The 24,562-nt window shown below is 40.8% G+C and overlaps 1 protein-coding gene across 2 annotated transcripts in view; it reads left to right on the top strand.

Annotated features, from left to right (window-relative positions):
* The first annotated feature begins 4,211 nt into the window (after nt 1-4,211).
* draxina (dorsal inhibitory axon guidance protein a) overlaps nt 4,212-24,562 on the top strand; it is a 28,707-nt gene continuing 8,356 nt past the window's right edge. Inside the window, exons 1-3 of one of the 2 annotated variants that reach the window (XM_037763911.1) lie at nt 4,212-4,398; nt 17,899-18,419; nt 19,927-20,144. In XM_037763911.1, the coding sequence (XP_037619839.1) occupies nt 17,921-18,419; nt 19,927-20,144 (717 nt within the window). In that variant the 5' untranslated portion in view covers nt 4,212-4,398; nt 17,899-17,920. Of the gene's footprint in view, nt 4,399-17,895; nt 18,420-19,926; nt 20,145-24,562 lie in introns of both variants that reach the window. The other variant, XM_037763834.1, reaches the window with a different exon arrangement.

The raw sequence follows: 24,562 nt of genomic DNA, 5'->3' as shown, positions 1-24,562 counted from the left end.
ATGTTATTTAACCTTAACTTATACAGTATATAAAAAGATAGTGTTGCAATTATATAAGACACAGACATCCTGGAGTTGTTGGTCTCTTTTTTTTCAGTAGATTTGGTGTAGTTGCCTCTGCTCCAACCATTTATTTATCACATTTAGCTCACTAGTTCTGATTCTCTGACAGCTTTTAATAGCTTCAATAGCACTCTCAGTCTCAGCAGGTGGTGTTCAGGTGTTACAACTGATTCAGGTTGGTGTGTGCTGTGCAGTCAGCCCACTGTAGCTGGTAATTTAGTGCAAATCAGCCTCATGCCGATTTGTAATCCTGTCGGGGTTTTTATTTTCCTCCAAAACTCAAATAACCAACTCAGACACTCAGAGTTTTTTCAGCTACACCTACGTAACCCCTGCAGGGCCGGCTTAAGGCATAGGCCATATAGGTGGTCGCCTAGGGCGCCACCTTCTGGGGTGCACTGGTCGCCCTCTGAACAACAACAACAACAACAAAAATAATAATAATTTTTAAAAAAATGCCGGTGGGCGCCCTCCCTCATTTTCTGCATTGAGGTAACAAATAAATAAATAAATAAATAAATAAACCTTTCACTCCTGTAACTCTCTTTCTCACACTTTTTCATCTGCCCGGCCGTACTTATTTGATAATAAAAGTAAGTAAAAGTAAAAGTAAGTGACACATACTTAACACCATTGTGACCAGGTCACATGATGTGTGTTGCGTTTCACGGGGGTTCTGGGAGGTTGGGGGGGGGGTCTCCATATCCGAATTTCGCCCAAAGTACTGGAGCTGGCCCTGAACCCCTGGGTGGAAATCACTGATCTATCGTGACAAACTCCACCCATCTGCATTTCCAGTGGTGAGTACCTGCAGCTACAGCTCAGCGTGGTGCTGCAGAATTCAGACCTGTGAGAATACGTTTGTTTTCACTCCAGCATGTGTGCCACCGCCACCGACCCCCATCATCATCTCTCTCGCTCCTCTGTGCCACACAGGAGCAACGGGGGTCCCATTCAAATGTCATCTTGTACTTTACAGAGCTGTTGATATCGTTGCTCAAATTAGCCCGGCACAGCCTGCGAGCATGAAGCAATATGTGGAAATTTCATCTTGAAATGGAACAAAAAAAAAGAGTTTTAATGTGTTTTTAAGTGCCAGGAATATTCACTGTAGCATCAGTGTGCAAACGAACCTCCTGAGAAGTCCTTTACCCAGTAAATACAATAGATAAATCATGAAACATGTATTGTATGAATGTATGTAACAGATTCAAATAAATGTTTTATACACAGAACATAGGAATTCACTCATTACAATATAAGACGTTTGAGAACTCAATACATGTTTCTAAAGGCATTTTAAATGTTAGTGTGTTATCTTCCTCCAGCAGACTCAGCCCCCCTGTGTTACACTCACACTTCACTAAGTGGCTTGTCAGTATTGTTTGTAGTCAAACCAAATGAGTATAAAGCCTGTTTCATTGGGTTCAATAACGCTAACAAGCTCATTTCTTTTAGGGGCGGACACACAAAACAAAATAAGAGACCAAAATCCTAAATGTCAACCAATTCCCTCCAGTGATTTATACAAACTCATTCTCCAGATGTAACAGCGTTAAATCTGTCGGCACACAACAGGCTCATAGTGTAGGTTTAGAATTAGTCCTGCTGGTGCTTTGCAGTCAACTGGCTTCATAAGAAGACTGAACAGGCCATGAAAAATGCAGCTTACAGGGTTTCACTGCAGAGCACATCCACCAAACCAAGTCACTACTGGATGTTAGTGAATGATATTTCTTTATTTTAATTGCTTTACATTGAGGAATAAACACCAGGTCACATTTATTTTTATGTTTATGACCTCAGTATCTCTAAAATCCCCTGTTAGGCCTTGTTTGGACTGGATTTCTGCCTGAGGAAGTTCTTCCACACCAAACTGGTAAATTGCATTAACAAGGGTCGATGCATTGTGGGTAATGTAGGTGCCATGTTTGACAGCACATGGGAGAAGTTTGCCTTCAGGGCTTTCTGCCAGAAATCACACAAGGAAGAATGCATGAATAAAACAATATCTCTGGTTCAATGCTGATCCCGTTTCTAAGACTGTCAAATGTTGTAAGAGTGCGATGCTAAATCGCTGGAGAACTCTTCTAAGACAGCTGATTAGACTGTTGTCTGGCTATTAAATTGCTATAAACCCCATAGATGTGGGTCAGTAGGGGCCTACTACACCCACTAGTAGGCTTTATCATCTATTCAAATGGTAGATCACTGAAAGAAGGTATAAAAGAACAGGACAGCGACCTCTAGCGACCGTAGTAATTGTGACAGGAGCAGAAGCTGAAGTCAGGCGCTGTAGTATAGACAGTGTAGGACACAAAACACAGGGTTTTTCCCTGAACTTAACGAAGTGTTGATAACGTACTTGATAATGGCTATTTGATGGCCTGATAACAGTTGAATTGGACACAGCAGAACTAAATGATGCAGCCCAAACCATGAAAAAGAAACCCAGACCAAAAGTACACACAAATATGTGGACTTGTGGGTATATAGATGCTATATAGGGTGACCAGGTGTCCCACATTACGAGGGACTGCATAGCATTGTCATCCCTTGTCCCACATCCCAAATATTGAGACGATGTCCCACATTTTCATTGGCTCTATTTCGAAAGTCAAACCACTGCAGGACAGATGCTTTTTTAAAATCTGGCTTTTATCCAATAGCTGTGAAGAAAGCAGGGAAGGCTGTCATCACGGCGCTGTGTTTGCTGTCAAACTGCGCACATGTGGGTCAAGTGTAGGTTAACCTCTCACCGTCTTTGCTACGCTATGCCCAACGGGGAAAATAGCGATTCACCACAAAGTCACAAGCTGTGCAGATTTAGGCGGAATATGATGGAAACTACCACAAAGAAAAGGAAGAGCAGCTACAACAAAGACTGTGAGAATCACAGTTCCACTGGCTAATAAATATAATTATACTACTTATAAGTATTTATTAGCCAGTGGAGGGCGGTTCTCTCAAAAAGAGATGTGCCGATCCAAAATTGTAGACTACCTTCCAGCCTGGGTAACATGTCCCACATTGTCCCACACAAACATACTTTGTCCCACGTTTGGTTTGTTGGGATCCGGTCACCCTATACACATAGAGCAAATTATTGTAATTAATATAAAGAAAAAATATGACTACAAGATATATATAATAACAACAATAACAATACAGTAAATATAAATGAAAAAAGACAAGTTTGTGTGTGTGTGTTGCATGGAAGTGTATGGTTAGTGTTTGTGAGGAGGATATTGATTTAAATATCTATAATGACTTCTGGGTAATCGTAACAAAACAACATTGACACTGAAATTTATGAATAGTAACAGTCTTTGGCGATTTAGACCCAATGTGACATAGTAAAGGGGGAAGTGATGCTGTTGTTGGATTAGGATTATTCCCCCCGAGTCTAGACAACTGGTGATGGTGGTAGTGAAGATTGATGCAGATCCGATGAATGAAGTGGAGCAGGATTACTCTGACGTGATGAATCTGGAGGTGATGGGGTGGCGGAGGGTTGCATCAGTTTGTGCTGAATACTGACACTGAAAGCAGCATAGAGGAGAACAGTTTTAAACTTTTGACAGCAAGAATGTGATTGGTTTAGGGAGATATGGCAAGATCTAATTGGTCACTGAAAAGAGAGACACCCATAATCATCTGACATGGTAATAGCCCATGAGAGAGAGAATGAAGGAGAATGAAGGAGATTGCACCCCTAGTCTTCCTGACTAAATTTACACATACAACTTCATACATATATAGAGCAAATGATTGTAGGATGAAATTGACTGTGCACAGTTCCTCTTGGACCCAGTTGAGGACATTTTGGACATTCAGATTCTGTGGATGTCTGGTGTGACAGGTTTGACAGGCTGGGGGAAAAATCATGATGGATCACTTATTAAAAAAATCACTTCTGATCTCTCTCAGCCTTCTATTTATCTCGGCTTCTCCCTACAGAAAATGAACATTGAAAGTCCTGATACCAGCAGCAATACACAAGCCTAATACAAATAGGCTTGCTACTGTGTCCCTATACTGCACTTGCTGGGACAAGCAGTCAGCCCTGGCACGTGGACGCGCACTCGGGAGCGCGCCCTCGGAGCAGGTGGTGAGTGTCGTCCTCCTATAAGAAGAGGAGTCAGTCCGGATGCTCAGCACATCCCAGAGAGGAGAGGAGAGCAGAGCAGAGCAGAGGAGACTACAGAGGTGCTGCTGCTGCTGCTGTCCGGTCCGCTGTCAGCCTGCAGCCACACATACATATGACTGAGCTGCTGTTCACACCACAAACAACAACAACAAAGGAAAACAACAGCAACAAACAAACAAACGCGGGTAAGGAATTATCTTTATTGCGTTTTTCCCAGTCAGTGTAAATGCTGGGTTGCTTATTAACCCCTCACTAGTGTGGTTTCTTTACATGGTTTGTGGTGTTTCTGTGATGCTCAGATGAGTTTGAGATGACACTTTATGGTCATTTATGTCATTTTTATATGCCATGTAGTAAATTATTTGATCATACAATAGATTGTCTGTAGTTGTCAGTCCTGCAGCTGCAGCCAATAATCCTCATTAATATTATTATAGGCTTATTACAATATACAATATACAGTTTGTGCGCATCAGTGTCGCATCTTATCATAATGTCACCAAAGTTAATAACTTAATTAATGCAAATGGTTTCCAGTTTTACTGATAAAAAAAAGAAAAAAAAAAAGGTGGTTTGACTTGCAGAGAGAGAGAGAGAGAGAGAGAGTACAGGGTACATGATAGAGACACTGTTGAGAGTCACTGTTTGCAAAGAAGCAGATTAGATTTGGGTTGAAAGCAGAAAAAACAGAGTTAACCTGAGAATCAATTGAACTTTTGTTTCTGTCGTTTGTTTCCTGCTGCTGCTGTCAGGGCTTTAAAATCACATCAACATCACCACCGTGTATGAATGTTAGAGGATGAATGGTGAAGAGAATCAGACATGATCGCAGCCATTATCTCCTCCTGACAGCTCAGTGTTGCTCACTGAGCACCAAGGACTGTGTGTGTGTGTGTGTGTGTGTGTGTGTGTGTGTGAGAGAGAGAGAGATAAAGGAAGGGAGGGATGGGGGAAGATTAAAGTTGGGAGTCTCAGTGTGACGCCATGCAATTAAAAGTGCAGCAGGTCTGCAGTGGAGGAATATTTGTGGACTCACATTAAGGAGTTAATGTTAATTAATAGCCAGTCAATCAGCAGGGAGGCACTACAGTGATCAGGAGATCAGGAGAGAGGAGGAGGGACCCCACAGTGAGTCGACCTCCAGCCAAAACAAAACTCAGATTCACTAATAAGTAAATTAGATGAAAATGAAAGGACATCATTTGATGTTCAAGTGGAAATTAATTTAGTGTTTTCCTCCAAAAAATGTTTGAAATCATCTGAATTTTCTAGGACTGCTCCCTATTCAGTCATTTTGGTCTTTGTCAACTATGGTTTCTTTAATCAATTAGTAATTTTTTATGCTTTTTTCATGCTGAATGACTTATTTCCGAGACATTTAGGAGCACATCTCTGGTAAACACAAGATATAAAGTGGTGCTTTTGTGTGAATCTTTGTGGAGGAACTCAGTTTTACAGTTTTTAAGGCTGGCCCACACTAAAAGATTTTTAACAGATTTGGAAAATGTGAGAGCACCCACACATAACGAGATGTTATATGTTAAATTTAACACTTTTGTTCCTATAGTGTGTGGTGAGCAACGATTTGGGCAAAACAGCACACCACACCGTGATATTTAGAAAATGTAATATTGATATTTCGTTAATATTATATATATGATGATATCGTGTAAATAATATTGCACCTCTTATATTTTTTTATAGACTCCCTCCACTATTTTGAGTGTAATTAATTTGCCAAAAAAGAGACAAAATCCACGATAAATTATGTTAATTATGAATTTGACTGACAGCATTATTATTTTTTTTCACATTATCTACAAATATCGTGATAATATTGTTATCATGAATTCCTTTGGCCTCAATAATCATGTAGTGAAAATCTGATATCGTGACAGCCCTACCACACTCTGACAGATTCCCTTCATGAACAACTAGAGTCCAAAAAAAAACAGAAATCTCACAAAATCTCTCACAATCAAACGTGACTTTAGTGTAAACAAACATGGTGGACGACGGGCTGGAAGACTTAGCGATGTTAGTTTTTGCACTACTTCATGAAGAAAAAAGAAAATAATGGATGAAGTCATGGAGACACGTTAAATAAACACTCATGTTGTTGCCATAAATCAAGAAGTTGGTCCTCCAATATCTGAGGTCCATCGGACTGCTACTTTATGCTTCGCGTTTTGCATTAGCTCATGCTTTAGCTGCGTCCGCCAAGATGTCCGTGGTTGTCCTTCCTTCTTCAGTCAACTTGATTTTCAATTGGCTATCATTCTTTCCTACGTGACTGCGTCATCGGCTGTCCTCGGGGTTCCCCACACACAACAGGATATCCCATCGTAAATACTGAACACGTTTAATATTTACGATTTGAGATCAGTGCGGCCGAGTAGTCATTTTTTATGCTTTTTTCATGCTGAATAACTTATTTCCAAGAAACTTATGAGCACGTCTCTGGTAAACACAAGATTTAAAGTGGTGCTTTTGTGTGATTCTTTATGGAGAAACTCAGTTTTACAGATCCGTTGGTTTAATCAACTAATCGATTTTATTACAAAATCATAAGAGCGTTAGTGGCTAAGAATTTCTTTGGTCGAGGACAGTCCTAGAATTTTCATCATTCATCTCTAAAAGATGTAGAATATCCAGTCTAAAAGTGTCAAACAAGGACTCAAACAACCTTTAAAGAAGAAGAATTTCTTCTTTTTGTGCCTCTCAGTCAGTCACACAAAGCAAATCTCTTTATTTCTTTCATCCTGAGATTCAGCCAAAAGGCTACATCGCTGAACATCCAGCCGGTCTCCTCCACCGCGGTGTGAAACTGGCCTTGGACATCACTGCCAAGCGTGGCTGCATCTGTTTGATCAAGACTCTTTCAACATTGGCAGGCAGTCAACGCCGCTCGCTTCCACCAAAGGAGAGGGGGAGAGGGAGAGTGGGGGAAACTTTGGGTTCATATAATGCGTTTACATGCTTCACTTGATCATCTCTAAACAGGAGTGTTTCCCCCCGCTGACCGGTCAAACTGTTCCCATGCCGAGCGTCCAGACACAGACCCAGGTGTCCAGATTTCACGGGTTTGCAAAAGAACAAGTTTTGTTGTTGGTTTCGGAAGCCAAAGCTTTGATGGTTGTTTTTTTGTTTTGTTGCGTTTCAACTGGTGTCTTTATCTGCCACGAAATGAAAGATGCCACCGACACTTTGTTCTAATTAAGACAGGATAAATCCTCCCTCTGTGTCTCTCCCTCTCCTGCTTTCATTCCTCTCTCCTCTCTCTCTCCTCTCTCTCTGCATTACATCTTATTTTCTCCTTTCCTCTCAGTTTCTCCCCCTCCTCCTCCTCCTCCTCCTCCCTTTTGTCTCTCTCATTCTCTCTCCTCTCTGTGGGACGTCTCTTGCTGTGCTTCTGGTGCTGTTTGTATCTCACAGCATTTTTGGAACATGCCTCTATGTGGGTGTCTGGAGGAGGTTTCCCCGCTGTGACTGTGTGTGTTTGTGTGCATGCATTGATTGCCTCTGAGTGTGTGTGTGTGTGTGTGTGTGCACTCAAACAGGAGATAAGGGACCACGTCGCTGATGTTACCGTGCATCAGTGACAATGTTCTGGTCTCGCCCCACATCTGTTGTACCTGCGACCAAATTGCCACTGAATCATTGGGTGTTTCGTTGCTCCTCTTGCTCCGGCTCACTTGCTGACAGATGGAGCTTCCTTATGGCTCTTGTTTTTTTTTTTTTTTCATCATCACCCTGTGTTGCTTCCAGGGGCCTTTGCCATCCAATACACACCTAAAAAAAGAGTGCGAAAAATCCTCCCGGTCGGTGTGTGAATCCCAACGATATTGTTTGCGGAGGATTCTGGGAGACAAAGCACTTTTATATTGCTGAAGTCAGTCGTATTGGCCCTTGAGGAAATGAAGTTTTATGGCGTTAACTGCAGCCTGGCAGAGGTGTTTATTATGCAGAGGCGTTAACTGGAGCTGTAATTTGGGTGCTTGTTATTGAGCTGATATTTATGATGATTTCGGTGGCGCAAACGAGACCTATTTTACCCGAGATGAAAGATATAAAAGTAAGTGTTTATGCATCAAATATTCAGCGTCATTACTTTTAACACGGAGAGGAATGGCTGCTCTGTTTTGGAGCAAAGCTGGATTGTTGTTTGTGTCACAACAGATAACGCGTTTATTTTTCTTTGTGACTATTATATTGAATCCTGCATTTTTCCCCCTCATTATCTGTCATGTCTGTTTAATCTGCTGCTCAGTGAACCGTGAAGCAGGAAGGAGATATTTAGCTTGTTCCTGTGCAGCCACACACTCCCACAGTCACATGTGTGTCGGACTAACTGGGAGCAGTAACTTCCTGGAGGAATAATATCTGGAATTGTTGGTTTTGCACATTCTATGGATTAAACAAATCAGATATAACATGTTAATTGAGTTTTACGGGTGCTGGTAGGTAGATTTTGTTACCTTTGGATGGAGCCAATCTAGCTGTTTCCCACCCTCGTATGATATCTTACCAAATGTTTTTCCTAATTTTGTGTGCATTCTCTTACGAATGTCCAGCAGCACGTGTCAATTTCCGCATGTTACATGCACACAGTCTTTGCAAAATAAACTTCCGTCTTTACAGGAAGCTACTTGGTAGGTTCAGGCAACAAAACTACTTAGTTAGGTTTAGGAAAACATAAAGGTTTGAGTTAAAATAACTACAGAATTGATGTTACTTAAGTACGGAAGTTATGTGACAAATAAATTAACGTTGATTTCTGGTTTCACATCGGACATGAACACCGGTGTACTCAAGTCCTCAGGAAGAGCGCCGGACATTGAAGCATATTTGACGTAGTGGCCAAACGATGGAATTACAAATTTTTGTCCGTCACGTGATGCCATTGGGCCCAAAACAATGGTAAACAATACAAGCACTGACACAAGCAGTGACAGATTGTAAACTAGAGAGGGGCAACAGCACAATCTCTGTAATGTGTTTTATATTTATTAATTATTTTGTGGTACAGAAATCCAACCCTTTCAATTAAGAGCTGATAATCAGGGAATTGAGACATACTGTATTTTATACTGTTTCTTTTTTTAGCATAGTTCTGGTTGAGCTTATGCTTCAATTTATGGCCTGCCAGTTGATGGCCTTAGTCTATAATTACATCATATTTATATGAAAACAACAAAGGTGCATTTTTTGTTTTCACTAATCACTGTAGAAGACTTATTCTTTCAATTAAGATTTGTCAATGAAGAAGTGTTTATGTTCTTTATGTAAGCCATACTTTTGTTAATGCAAACATTTTTTTTACTTATTTTGGCCAAATACATGAAAAGCATGTTGAAATCAGAAATTTACCTCCTCGCTGTACCATAAATGTACCGAACCGAACCGAAAACCGTGACCCCAAAACTGTGATATGAACCGAACCGTGAATTTTGTGAACCGTTCCACCCCTATGATTAACACAAGCTTAAGAGAGTTTAACGTTTTGTTCTACGATACATCAGTAAATATCCCACTCGTGAATTTTGGATCCCTTATGTGTCTTAAAAAAGGCGGTTGCTAACGAGTGGCTGAATGAGACTACAAAACGTCATCACGTCCGCCTTTACAGCCTCGTTGTTTATAGCTAATGTGACCGTGGTGTAGTTCGTTTATAGTCTAACGTTAGCTTTTTACCTCTGGCGATTGTATTCACACTTCAAAAATCACATTTGTTTGCCACAGAGCTTATTTTCTGCAATAATTTTAAAACCCAATGGAAAAATCCTATTGGCTTTCTGTCGAGGGAACCAGGGCGATGCTGACTTCCTGGTTGGCCTACAAAAATACGTCATCCCTTCACTGGTTTGCGATTACGTGGATTAAATACGCATAGATTTTGTGCGATATCTACAAATTACTGTGCATTACTCTTCGTAGGTTAGCTACGATGTATGAGAACAACCTGAAACGTCTAATCTCAGTATGTGTCCAGGAAAAGAAAGAAAAGCTTGAAGGTGGCCTCTGCCTGACATGACAGCTCTGCTTCAGCAGCTCTGTGTCTGGAGTCTTTGTTTGCTGGATCCTTATGGCCCCGCTGGTTGCTATGAAGGATAAAACAACAGGAGCAGATGGCTCCTGGAGGTTTGGTGTCACAGCAGGTGAAGCTAAAGGATGCACACATAGAGTAGTTTAATACCGGGGTCGCCTCGCTGCCGCTCCTCTCTCACCTTCCTCAGATCTGGGTCCACTCACTGTGTTAAGTATATTTTTATAACTAGTGTGTCACAGAGGCGCCGTCGCCATGTACTGTATGAGGGACAAACCCATTGATCACAGACTGGAGAGAGGTCTCTGATCTCATCACATCTTAATCATCCAGCCATCCAATAGTGCCCCCTTTGCAATTTCTTTCAAGATTACCTATCACTTCATACTTATCCCACTCTGCTCTCATTCATGTTTCCCTGGTGGCGGTCTCTCACTGTACGCCTCTCTTAGAAAAGCTTCTGGCACACATCCACACACAGACATATTGTGTTTCCAACAAAATGCAAACCAATTTTCGCTCCTCTGCTCTGGCTTCCTAAAAATGTAGAATTGATTTTAAGATTTCATTATGTTTCATATTGCGGTTCATATTTTCTCTTCATACATTGCTGAGCTCAGACATCCATAAACTCATAAACATTACAACCTGAGGATCTGACAGAGATCCTGATTGAAGTCAAAGTGAGATATAAAGTTGTCTTTCAAAAGCCTTTATTTATTTTTGTTTTACTAGATTACTTCTGCACCGTAAATTTCCCCAGACATCACGAGACATCCTCTCCACTTCGTAGAGGATGTCCTGATTCTAGACACACCTTAATAGCCCGCTGAAAACTCCAGAGTGTGTTTGCTCAACACACACATTTTTATTGCTTTTTATTTCAGTAAACCACATTATTACCACCACTTCCATTTTGCTGTTGTTCTTGTTGGCTGTGAGATCATTTAATGGGCGATAAAGTCACTATCATGGGTGCTGCTGCTGTAATGGGAGTTATAAACCAGGATCAATTGTGATTTTAAAAGCTGAAGCAAATGATCATTATGCATCTTGATTTATTTGTTTGACTGCACATTATTTGCTGATCAAGCAATTAAATCTGTAGTCAAACTGTTTTCATACATTCAGATGCAAATTTGTAGTCTATTACTATGACTTGCCCCAAACTGCATGTGATTATCATAAAGTGGGCATGTCTGTAAAGGGGAGACTCGTGGGTACCCATAGAACTCATTTTCATTCACATATCTTGAGGTCAGAGGTCAAGGGACCCCTTTGAAAATTGCCCTGACAGTTTTTCCTTGCCAAAATTTTAGCGTAAGTTTGGAGCGTTATTTAACCTTTAGACAAGCTAGTATGACATGGTCGGTACCGACGGATTCCTTAGGTTCTAGTTTCATATGTTGCAGGATCTTCACTCTAGCTTTAAGAATGATTCCGCTACAACCTCCGAAAGATCGATTGCGTTAATGTTAATGAAATTAGTGGCGTTAATACAAATTTGCATAACGCGTTATTATCGCGTTAACTTTGACAGCCCTGATCTTTACATAGCAAACAGTTGTTTAATGCTTTATTAATGCTCTGAATCCGATAGAGAACTATTAAGTGCAGTTTTTCTGCACAGTGGCTGTGTATTGGCAAGAATCTGGCAGTATGATACAGGGTTATGATTCAATCGATTGCGATACTGTAGATAAGACAATATATTTTGATTTTTAAAATCTAGTTTTAGGAAAACTGACAGATTTTAAAGAATATACCGCCGTATGCTGATCAGATCTGCATTTGCATTTATCACAGTCCCTGTAACATCCAACATCATAGCACTACTTTAGTGCAATCTGATCCACTGTCTGCCACGAATCTTTGCATGCTAACTATTAATTGAATATTGAGAATCGATACAGTATCACAAAACATAATATTGTGATTTTCAAGTGTATCAATATTTTCTTACATCACTCATCGCTGTTTCATGTTGCTGTTCAAACGGTGGATTATCTCATTTGGGAAAGAGACTCGTCAGTTCCAGGCCACCCGTTTGGCCTCCCATCGCCTCAGTAACAGATGCTCGCCCTGCTGTGCCCTCCCTAAACCACACAGCCACGTATAATACACACTCTGGCAGGAGGCTGTGTTGTTCGCGGAGGTTGTTTATCGCACACAAGAGACTGTGCTTAAAACGCGGAATGCCACCCAGCGTGCTCCATTATCATCCCCATCCTGCGTCTCCTCAAAGGACCACCTGTTAGCAGCACATGAAAGTCTGAGAGAGGAAAACAGGGCACTGCTGTGCTGAGATCCTCGGTCCCCCTCCATCACCGCCTGCCTTCTCTTTCACATGACAGCTCTATTCAGGCCTCCGATTTGATGGGGTTGACGCATGCTGCCTTCTGTTTCTATGGAGGCGTCACATCTTTCTTTTATGTCGTGAAAATTAGATTTCTGATGGGTCATGTCGTCGTGTTGTTGCTTAGCTTCTGCTGTTATCTCCACCTCTGAGATTCTATTCCTGCAAAACATTTTGAGTGTTAATCCTAAATGAGATAAACGGGTACAGACAAGACATGAATAGATCGGCTTTTTATTCTAATTTAATTCCAGAGATCAACAAAATATCTCCTGGGTCTTGCGTACATTAAAGGAATATTTCACCAAAAAATCTATTTCAGTCGTTGATACTCAGAGGGTAGATTTCTTCAGGTGGAGCGTTTCTATAAGGGATAGTTCAAGATTTTGGGTGACATGCTTATCAGCTTTCTTGCCGAGAGTTAGATGAGAAGAACGATACCACTCTCATGTCTGTTCAGTAAATATGAAGCTGGGGCCAGTTAGCTTAGCTTAGCATAAAGACTGGAAACGGGGAAACAGCTAGCCTGCCTCTGTCCAATGGTAACAAAAATCCCCTACCAGCACCTCTAAAGCTCAATAATAAACACATTTATGTCACTATATATATTGTTTATTTAAGTTTTTTACAAAATCCAAAGTATAAAAGGTATGTCAAACTATTCCTTTAATAGCTATACTGTATATTAGGGCTGTCCATGTCTAGCTCGTCGCAAAGGATGGTAAATAACGCTCCGAACTAATGCAAATTTTTGGCGAGGAAAAACTGGCATGGCCATTTTCGAAGGGGTCCCTTGACCTCTGACCTCAAGATATGTGAATATAAAAGGGTTCTATGGGTACCCACGAGTCTCTCCTTTACAGACATACCCACTTTATGATCATCACATGCAGTTTGGAGCAACTCATAGTCAAGTCAGCACACTGACACACTGACAGCTGTTGTTGCCTGTTGGGCTGCAGTTTGCCATGTTATGATTTGAGCATATTTTTTATGTTAAATGCAGTACCTGTGAGGGTTTCTGGACAATATTTGTCATTGTTTTGTTTTGTTAATTGATTTCCAATAATAAATATATACATACATTTGCATAAAACAAGCATATTTGCCCACTCCCATGTTGATAAGATTATTAAATACTTGACAAATCTTCAGTTACGGTACATTTTGAACAGATACAAATGTGCGAACAATTTACGACACAATTACATTTTTTAATTTAACACCCCATAACAGCCCTACTATATATCCAAGAGGGACGTGATGTGATCATTTAGACCAGTGGTTCCCAAACTTTTTCACGTCAAGACCCCTAAACTGATGCAAATTAGACCACGAACCCCCATTTACTGAGATGTTGACCCAGGGTCCCCCATCTGATAGGATTTCTGCTTTTCGATTTCTTATTATGGAAAGTGTATTAAACCCTTGACCAAATTAGTCATACATTCTGTGTGACATATGGATGGAATTGCAGTAAAAATAGATTATTTTCCTTTTTGCTGGGGACCCCGTGGAACCCCCTAAAGGCCCCCTGGGGGTCCCGGACGCCACTTTGAAAACCACTGATTTAGGATTCTCTGTCCCACCCCTCAGTTAAGTTGGGATGTTTTCTTTGTTTTCTTAGATTAAATGACCCTTTTGGCCGTACATGGTCCAGTAGCAGCACCTCATGTGTCAAACAGACAGAGCGTAATCCTGGCTAAACACTTTAGTGTATGACACGGCCGGTCGCCCCCCCCCCCCCCCTCCGACACTCTGAAGGCCTGTTAGAAGATAAAGGTCTCACCTCAGCAGCCAGCCTCACACTCTTGTTTGCAAACTGCACAGCTGGTGGAACTCCCAGAGGTCAGCCGAAGCAGTCTGCCTCTAAATCCCTCAGGGGGCTTCCAGCACTAGCTCTGCAAATTTCCCCCGACATCTAATGCATCCTCTCCACTCCGCACGCACACACACTTACACACACACACACACACAACCTGCCGCCTCTGTCCTGTTTTTAGAAACAACTAAATGACCCACTGTAAACCCAAAGGGTGTGTGATTCCAACTTGATGTGTGTCACTGTGATGAAAGAGCAGAGACCTTATCAACCCCCCGAACTCCACCTCACACACACACACACACACACAACACACACCATCACCAGCAACTCAATACTTCTCCCTCATTGATTTTCTGTATGCCCTGCACAGCCGTTTGTCTTTTAACACAAAGGAGTCGCCTGCCACAGCGCCATAATGGCGTCGCGTGTGTCTGTGGCGATGGATTGTTTCTGCACGTTAAAGTGGAGGACGAAACAAAGCAAATCATATTTAGAAACAACACCATGACCTGTCATCTTACATGACGTGACAGAGTTTTTACAATGAGAAGAACTGGTGTTCCCTTATCTAGTATGTAGTGGTGTGAATAAAAACGGCAGAAAATTGGGATTTTGAGATTACACACACACACACACACACGCACACACACACACACAGTGTGAGCTTCCGTGCGAGTCTGTCTAAATTAAAACACGTCTCACAACTCTTTTCCAGTAGGCCACACTTTATTCACCTCACCCAATGAGTTCAGATGTCTTGAGGTTACTTCAGCTTTTCTTATATACAGTCCATTACGCAGTCATGTGACTTATAGACAAGGTAACGAAAGGCAAGTTTATTCATAAAGCACATTTCAGCAACAAGGCAATTCAAAGCGCTTTACATCAAATATCCAAATCATCGAGACAAAATGTAAAAGAAAAACATTATAAAAAGGACATTTGAATATAGAGCGTCAAAACATTATTATGACTATCTTTAAAAAAGCAAAACATATTTACTCGTATTTGATACATAAAATATAATTAAAGAGAAATAAAATATAACCGTAACTCCAAAAACATAGCCTATAATATTACAACCATCTTTTCAGAATATTCCTAAACAAGCAGTCTTTCATCGTAAGCATCAATATTTACTCAGAAAATATCTATTTTTTTTACAGAAAATGATGATACTATTGTTTTTTGTAGTATATATGGTGTTATATAAGTCACATGACTGTATATAAGGAACCCGAAACAACTTCAGACATCATCCAATGAACGCAAGACACGTGGTGAAGTGAATAAAGTGTGTTGTAGTGGAGAAGAGCTGTGCAACATGTCTTAATATTGATGATTAAATATCAAACGTTGAGTTTTAGTGGAATAGTATTGTATCTGTATGATCGTCATGGTATTGTTTATCAGTTAAGTTTGGATGTTTTCTTAATGTATCTCCCTTTTGGGCAAAACAATCTACCACTTCTCAGCCATAATTAGTTCAGTTTTACTAATTTCTATAAAGTAACAAAAATTATTTAGTTTTTCTTTAATATGGGAAGAGCTAAATGCATACAATTTATTTAAAATACTTTAAGTGAACAGATAATATGCTCTGTTTGTGGCTTCCTTATGCTACAATCGCTCAATGTACAACTTAAATGTCATGTTACGAATGCAAATGAAGCTTTAGTGACATTAAATCAGAATTTAAATTGAGCCTCGACTGTAACCTAGCAAGGAACCCTCACATGGGAATAAAAAATGCTTCGATCAAAACCATAATTTTATTCACGTTTGTCCAGTAATGCACACAGAACCTTATATTTCAGTCACACCTGACACACGTGTTGACTTTTGTAATGAAAGGTACGTCTGGAGGGCTCTGGAGACCGCTGAATAGGCAGCGATGATGATGTGTGCTGAGCAGTATCTCAGAGTGACTGGACATGAAGGAACAGGAATGAGTGCTGGGAAGTCATTTCTAAAAAGAGGCACAAGTGTCTGTCCACCTCTTTATCACCTCCTCAAACCCACCAAGTCCAGATAAATGGGCCCAGTCGAGAGGCTGAGAGGGATTTAGTCTGAGTTTGGAGGACGGGAGATGGGACGAATGAATACAACGGAAGAGTGGACACACAACCTGAGGACTTTCAGATAGAGACTTCTGTATTAAACACCTCAGGGTTGAAGTTAGTGAAGGACGTCCTATTGAAGGAAGTTACACTTACACAGCTACACTCCTGCTTATTTATTATTCTTTAATATTTCCTTTCAAAATTCTGTGTGTACATTTGGCTCAAGGTTTACTGTCGGTACTTAAAGGTGGAAATATCCAAAGTGAAAAAGCTACTTATTCTTCTATTGATAAAAGACTACATACAAACTTTACATCGGAGTTGCTTTGAGCTAAACGCTAACGTCTCCGTGCAAACATGCTCAAAAACGCCAAAATGATTTCTTTTGGATTTTGATTTACGTCTCGAGTGTTGTATTGTCAAATTCTTAAATAAATACTGTACATGTAATTCAAGAAGAAAAAATCCTACCTCTTTTTCCTGAAGCCCAAAGTGACGTCTTCTCATTACTTGTTTTGTCCGTCCAACAGTGTAAAGTCATAAACTGTGAAGTGAACGTAGTCATTGTGACGTCACCCATTGGTTTGTGTCGAGATTGTCATTTTGGCTGTCGCCATCTTGTTTTTTTTGCAACCAGAAGTGACACAAGAGGGTGGAGCTAAGCACAACCGAAGGCTAAGTAAGACATTTTTAGGTGACCAAAATGTTATAATTAACTTTCATGAACTGAAAACACACTGTGAAAGGGTTAAAGTTGGAAGACGAAAACACAGAAAACTCCCAGACCGGACAACGGCGTGGTAGCGACCTGTCAATCACAAGGTAGCCACGCCCTAAAGCATCCCCTGCTTTATGGTCTATTTGACTCTAAATGGGACCATAATTTACTAAATGAACATCATGCTGTATTGAAGAAGACTTGTAACTAGCGATTGAGACCATGAACTCATGTTTACAATGATTAATGAGGTAATAAATCAAGTGAGAAGTAGGGTCATTTTCTCATAGACTTCTATACAATCTGACTTTGTTTTGCAACCAGAGGAGTCGCCCCCTGCTGGCTGTTAGAAAGAAAGTTTAAGGCACTTCATCTTTGGCTTCACTTTTCAGCCCCGGAGGTTTCCCACTGTCCAAAACCCCCAAAATATTCAGTTTCCGATCATATAAGACAAAGAAAAGCAGCAAATCCTCATAAATGCAAGTTCAATTTAGCATTTTTTCTTGAAAAATAACTTTAAAAATCGACTAACTGTTTCAGCAAATCAGTTCACTCAGGAGAAACCCACCAGATTGTTTTGTATGATCAAATCTACCTAAAGTTTCAGTGTCGGTTATTTGAATGTAATTCCAAGCATAATGTGTGGTGTATTTAGATGTATTTCCTTTCTCCAGCAGGTGGCGCTGTGCTGTACAGACGATGGCTCTCTCTTGGAGTCTCCTCCTGGCGTTCTTGTTTGCGTCCCTGGTTCTCTCACACAGCGCCGAGCCCGGAGCTCCTCACGGCAAGAGGAGACAGGCGCAGACCTCAGCGGGCGGCAGCAACGCCCTACAGCACCCTCTGCAGGGTCTGCAGGGCCACCGTTACAACAGGGACCGCGGAGGAGGGCACGGGGGCCAGGGGGCCCGCGCTACCAAAGGTGGAGCCGGGCTGCTCTCCCACAGGCCCATGCACCCACTGGCCAGGCCCGAGGATGACGGGACGGGCCTGGAGAGTTTGAGCCCGGTGAGGCTGGAGATGGGCCCGGGCAGGGACAGAGACAGAGTTCGAATGAGTATGAAGAGTCCGTCGCAGGGCCGGGAAAACCAGCTGCTGGGGACGCGCAAAGGACGGGGACATGGACACGGGAATGGGCACGGACACCATTTTGAGCACAGGAGGCAAGGGAGTCGGCGTGACAAGGAGCGTCACGGAAAAGGTGAGCCACCAACTGATCCAGACATACAGAACATAGATCCACAACTGTCCAGGGTTGGAGAAGCAACAAGGAGCTATAGGGCTGTTTCATGGAAGACATTCTGACTTGTGGCAGAGGTGTAAATAATAAAATGAATGCTTTGATTGTGCATGCTGTCGTGGTGTGAATAGAACAGCTCTGATGGTACTCACATCATTAATACAACAAACAATGTCCTGCGTGTCGACTCCAGATTTCTCACAGGCGTCACACAGTGAGGTCTGAGTAAACAAGACCTTGTCTCTGGAAAATGCTGAAGATGCTGTTGAATTTTTAAAAATGTGACTTTTCAATACTGTGAGTCACACATGAACTCTATCCACCCCCATCGTACTGAAGCGGTGACAGAAATGTCTCAAAACCTGGACAGATAAAGACAAAACGTTAGATCCAAAGTTGATTCCTGACCTTGGAAACAGTCGTTGATGCAACAATCTCACCAAGGTCTATTTAGCTTTGGATCATATAATGACACATTTTCCGCACCACATGAAGTTCGCCCAATTTTAGATGTTCAAATTTCCATTTTATCTTTTAACAATTTCTGAAAGTCTTGGAAATGGATTGGAAGTTTAAACATCTACAATTTCATGACAAGCAGGCACAGTCCATCGGCTGAGGAAGATCATTTGATACAATCAAAATCTCCAGATCAGCTACGAAATGGACCTTGTGGTGTGATTGTTTTGGGTGAACTAATAATTAATTGTCTGGACATAACTCTTCATTAACTTCTTATAGAGGTTTGGTTACAACATTAGATTTTTAAAAATTTTGAAGCAAAAAATGAAAGTTTGAATGAAGGTTTGTTAGAAAAAGGTGAATTTTGTCATCATAACATCATCAGTGATATCATATTTTCTCTCCAAAGTATACTCCACTGGAGTCAAACAGTACTTGACTCAAATTCTTTTAAAAGACCAGTGTGTAGGATTTAGTTGCATTTAGAGGTGAGGTTGCGGATTGCAACCAACTGAGTACCCCTCCTCTCACTCCTTCACTTTCAATGCGTGTTGGAGAACTACGTTGGCCTTTAGTAAACGTAAAAATGTGAAAGGTTTTCTCTAGAGGCAGCGTTTGGTTTGTCCGTTCTGGGCTACTGTAGAAACATGGCGGACTCCGTGAAGAGGACCCGCTCCCTATGTAGATATGAATGACTCATTCTAAGGTAACTAAAACACAACGATTCTTATTTTCAGGTGATTATACACTAATTAAAACATAATTATGATTATCATATTCCATTTCCGCCAATAGATCCCCTAAATCCTACACACTGGCCCTTTAAATAACCTAATTAGGAACTAATTCAGCACAGGATGGAGATACAGGGAGGGGACAATAAGCTGCAGGGGTCACAATTATATATTATATAATGATAAAAAGATAAAAGGAAACACAGATATATATATAAATAGCTATTTATGACATTACGTATCTGTAATATTTTCCATTTGTGTGTGTCCAGGGTTTCTTCCCGAGCCGGAGCTGAGCTCTGCGTATAAGGACAGAGATCTGTTTGAGGATCTTCCCTCCTCCTCTGCCGCCTCCCCCTCCCTCAGCATGACCCCACCCGGTGAAACCCCCTCCCCCATCGCCGCCGTCTTTGGCTCTGGCTCCTCCATGGTTACCACGGTGATGAACGAGCATCCCCCAACGCTGCCCCCGGCCTCCACCAAACCCCAGGTAACCCCAGCGAAACCCGAGTGCTTATTAAAGGCTGCGTCTGTTGTGCCTCAGTGTGACTCCAGTGTGCGGGGGAAATAGAGCGAAAATGGGCCCCATTACTGCCGTTATGCTGCCGCAAACCTCATAGCTCATCTTGGGAATGACACACTCGACTACAGTGTGAACCTGATAGTGCTGCCTGTGAAAAATGTCCTCCAGCAGGCCAAACTCACTGGCTCTCGGTTACAGTGTGTATGATAGATATGGCCGTGTTCTGTATAACAAAACAACGCCTCTGGGATCAAAATCACACAGTTCAGAGTCCCGAAGCACATTTTCTGTAACTACATTCCTGTTCCTTTATTAAAACCATGGCAGGACAAAATGGATGTGAGCACGCAGAGGCTTTTTTGTATCTGACTGTGGGCTGGAGAGCGTGGGGCACCACTCACCACCTGTCACACTCACCCAGCGTGATGCTTCAACAGTATGCATAAATAGCATTTATAAGGTTTTCTCAGTCCTGGAACCGTCACAAATGAGACTCTTTAAGACAACATGAAACCTGATGTCAGTAGATAGGAACTGAGCCAGCGCCCACTTCATCAGAGCTCTTACATTCGTCACAGCTGCTGTTACAAACACCCAACAGCTTGCAGGGCGTCCATGGCAAATATCTGCCTTAGTTACAGGATCACCGTCACTGTTTGATTGACAGCTGTTTTGTTGTGGAGCGCTGTTCAAGACAACACAGTAAAGATGTTAAAAATCATGGATTAAATTAAACTGAGGTGTTGAACAAGTGAAAATTAGATAGATAAATAGATGCGACAGCGTTTTGTCTGGAGAAACCAAATCACTGGACTGGAGTTTTGGTTAAAGACGTTCTTCTGAAAGGATTCTTCAATTCCGATTATTAATCCCACTGTGACCTCACTAGAGCTACAACTAACGATTATTTTCATTGGCAATTAATCCGTCAATTATTTTCTCGATTAATCAAGTAGTTTTTTGGTGTATAAAATGTCAGAAAATGGTGAAAATGATCGATAAGTGTTGCCCAAAGCCCAAGATGACGTCCTCAAATGTCTAGTTTTGTCCACAACTCAAAGATATTCAGTTTACTGTCACAAAGGAGTAAAAAAAACAGAAAATATTCACATTTAAGAAGCTGGAATCAGAGAATTTGTGACTTTTTTTTTAATTGCTCAAAACGATTAATCAATTGTCAAAACTTTTCAGACTGAGATGAACTTTAACAGAAATACAGAGCATTTTTATTTGAATTTTATTATTTTATTTGGCAGGGATATTTCTCACTGATTAACAGGAAAAATAATAACTGAGCCATAATTATCACAGAAGGCTCATTTGTATCTGTTGTTCTCGGCCAGTTGTTGAAAAGGCACTCGAAACATTGTCTTTTTTTCCTTTTTGGAATTGAATCCAATGATGAAATGTAACCAAGTACATTTACTCAAGTATGGAACAATTTTGAGGTATTTTGCCTGAGTATTTCCATTTCATGCTACTTTATACTTCTACTCCACAACATTTCAGAGTCAGATATTGTACTTTTTTACATTTATCTGACAGCTTTAGTCACTTTACAGATTCTGAGTATTAGTACAAAATATAATCAACAAATACATGAAGATGTATTATTATAGGTAAAAATAAAACTTTATTGATCTGGAATTCACAAGCTACCAGCAGTATATAGCCTGACGTAGTTTAAAATAGCCCTACCTTAAATAGCTTCAACATTATAGTGATGAACACATTAATACATCAATAATTATAATACAATAATATAATATAAATTATTCTAAAATGGACCATTCTGCACAATGAGTACTTTTACTTTTGGTACTTTAAGTATATTTTGATGCTAATACTTTTGTGCTTTTACTACGTCTACTACATTTTAGTACATTTTTGAATGCAGGACTTGTAACCGAGTGTTTACATTTGTCTTGACTCTCAAAGACTAATTTGACTGTTCTGTACCAAGATGGAGGAGCAGGAGTAAAGCTATGATTAGTTTAATGTGGAGTTCGGGGCCCATCCCTGTCATATTTACTGGTGATGATACTGTCGTAAGCATACAGAGACTAGTGACGAAGTAACCAAAATGTTCACTTTCTTCTTCCTCATTTTCAGCAAGTCTTGTTGGTTTGTAGTTTTGCTGATTTCTCACAAAGCATAGCCACAAAGGCATGTTTGTTCAGACATATGAGGGGCCGTCATGGTTATCCTTTAGCACTAACAATTAAAGTAGTGGCAGCAATCGATGAAGTCTTCCAACTTAAATGAGCAAATGGCTAGTTTGTCATTGCTGTTCAAAACAATTGAAACAAGTGTTTTCTTTTGTCCCACATCTGCAGAATGACATCATGTTACCTTCCAAAGCTCACAACACTACAAACATGATTTATATGGAAATGTCTGATCCGCCTCCACAGTTAAAGGTTTGTTACCTTTACCAAACTAGACCTTTGTTGTTTAGGGAATGATCGTGGTCAGGTATTGATTGTTGATAGGAGACTGGTGTCAAAATCAAACACTTTGTCCACCCAGTCCAGTTTCTTGTTTGGAAAAAGTCAATCTCGGAACCCATCGGCTATCGGTCTGATGAGAGATAAGCCACTGAAGGGCTGTATTTCTGGTGTTCAGGTGTAGCCAGTGGATATCTGGGCCAAGACGTTCTTTTACGTGTGCTGCTCATTGTTTAAAGTCCGATTATACTGGAGCTCAGTTGAGAGACGACGTGTATGACTGGATTGTCTCACAAGTAACCAGTTTACAAACTAATTTTAAACCAATAAAGAGCTAAATGATTGTCAGATGATAGCCGGTGGGTTACTAGATTGCATTTCGGCCAATGCGCTCCGCCTTTTTTGCTCTCCACATGGACCGTTTACCTGCCTTCAACCAAAGCCTGCTCGAACGTGATTGGTCAATACTACTTGAACTACAAACAGAAACCAAAATCTTGTCCCGTTGCCGACAGATTATGTGAATACAGAATCTGGTTATAGAGATTAGGAAAATGTACACATAGGTCTTTTTAGATGAGTAACCAAATAATCGGTGCTGAATATACACATTTCTTGAGTAATATGTACATTGCATTCAGATTGTCAGCATGTGGTTGGGGATTTAAAAGACGTCATGGTGGCTCTGTGTGATGGCTCCCTTGGTCAGTCTATATGTTTGATATCTGTAGACTGGACTGTAAGGTTGGTTGGTTTTCTGTTTACACGATGTGTGAGAGTCCAGGAGTCTGTGTGTGTCTTTACTATGAGAGCGGTCAAATATTATTGGACCACGGAAGCAGAAAGCCCTTCCTGAACCTCGCTTCAGTGGCGCGAGCATGCGGCAAGGCTTCTTAATTAATGTTCGATCTTCTGCTGATGGTTTAATGAGCAGCCGAGCAGAAGCACATAGCCCCCTGCAATTAATCTAATTGATATTTCCTTATAGGCTTTTTTTCTTGAGGGTGAAAGGAAACAAGTATGGATCTGTTCCCATGAAGAGGTGGATTCTTACTTTTTGATGGATGTCTTTCATGGACCGAGTATTCCTCAAGAGACGTCTCAACGTCCTGCTGACTTAATTATACTGTCTAACATTTCTCTTTTGCTCCCTCTGTGTGAGGAGAGTGACAGCGCTAACGTTTTTATTGCACAAGGTTATGCATGAGCAATCCACGTAGGAGTTTTGTTTTATAGCAATGCCATCAAACACTCATCTGAATGACAAGAATGTTTGAATTTATGACATACTTTTATAGGAATTTATGGATCGGTCCAAAGGCACTCTACGACTGACTTTAACTATTCAGGGAGCGAGCAGAAATATAAACTGTAAATTATCTTTTTACTTTTCCAGCCAACATTTTGTTAAGGAAAACTACACACAAGAAAAACAGCATCTTGAAAATAAAGTAATAAAAAATACACATATGTAAAAATAGAGTAGTCAGATTACTTAAAATTCTTGCAATCACTGCTATATATTTATAACTACTTCAAATCTATAAAGCACCAAATAACCGCATCAGACTGTGATGTTCAATATAAGCCCACAGTATGAAGGTGCTAGAAAGAAAGAAAACATCTTGATGATTTTGCTTTTCTTAGAGCCTTATCACTACTGGGTGAAATACTCCGTATTTGTCCTGAGGGTAGTTAAGAGTAAAGACCATGCTATCAGTGAAATTAAAAGGGTTTAATTAAGGCAATCTGCCTTGAGGATGATGTGATATCCGGTGTGGTCTGCTGACATTTTGGCCAAAGGTATGGACAAGGAGAGAAGGTCGATTGTTTATTCTCCAGGGAACAAAAATGTCTTAATTAGCTTTAGATTTCTTAGAATAAGGCTTTGATATATTTTCTATTGTTCACATTTTACAGTGTGTGTCTCTTCTATCA

The sequence above is a fragment of the Sebastes umbrosus genome, chromosome 1 (genome assembly GCF_015220745.1).
Source record: "Sebastes umbrosus isolate fSebUmb1 chromosome 1, fSebUmb1.pri, whole genome shotgun sequence".
Taxonomy (NCBI): Eukaryota; Metazoa; Chordata; class Actinopteri; order Perciformes; family Sebastidae; genus Sebastes; species Sebastes umbrosus.
The sequence above is the reverse complement of the archived record's forward strand: the minus strand, read 5'-3'. Positions and strand labels throughout refer to the sequence as shown.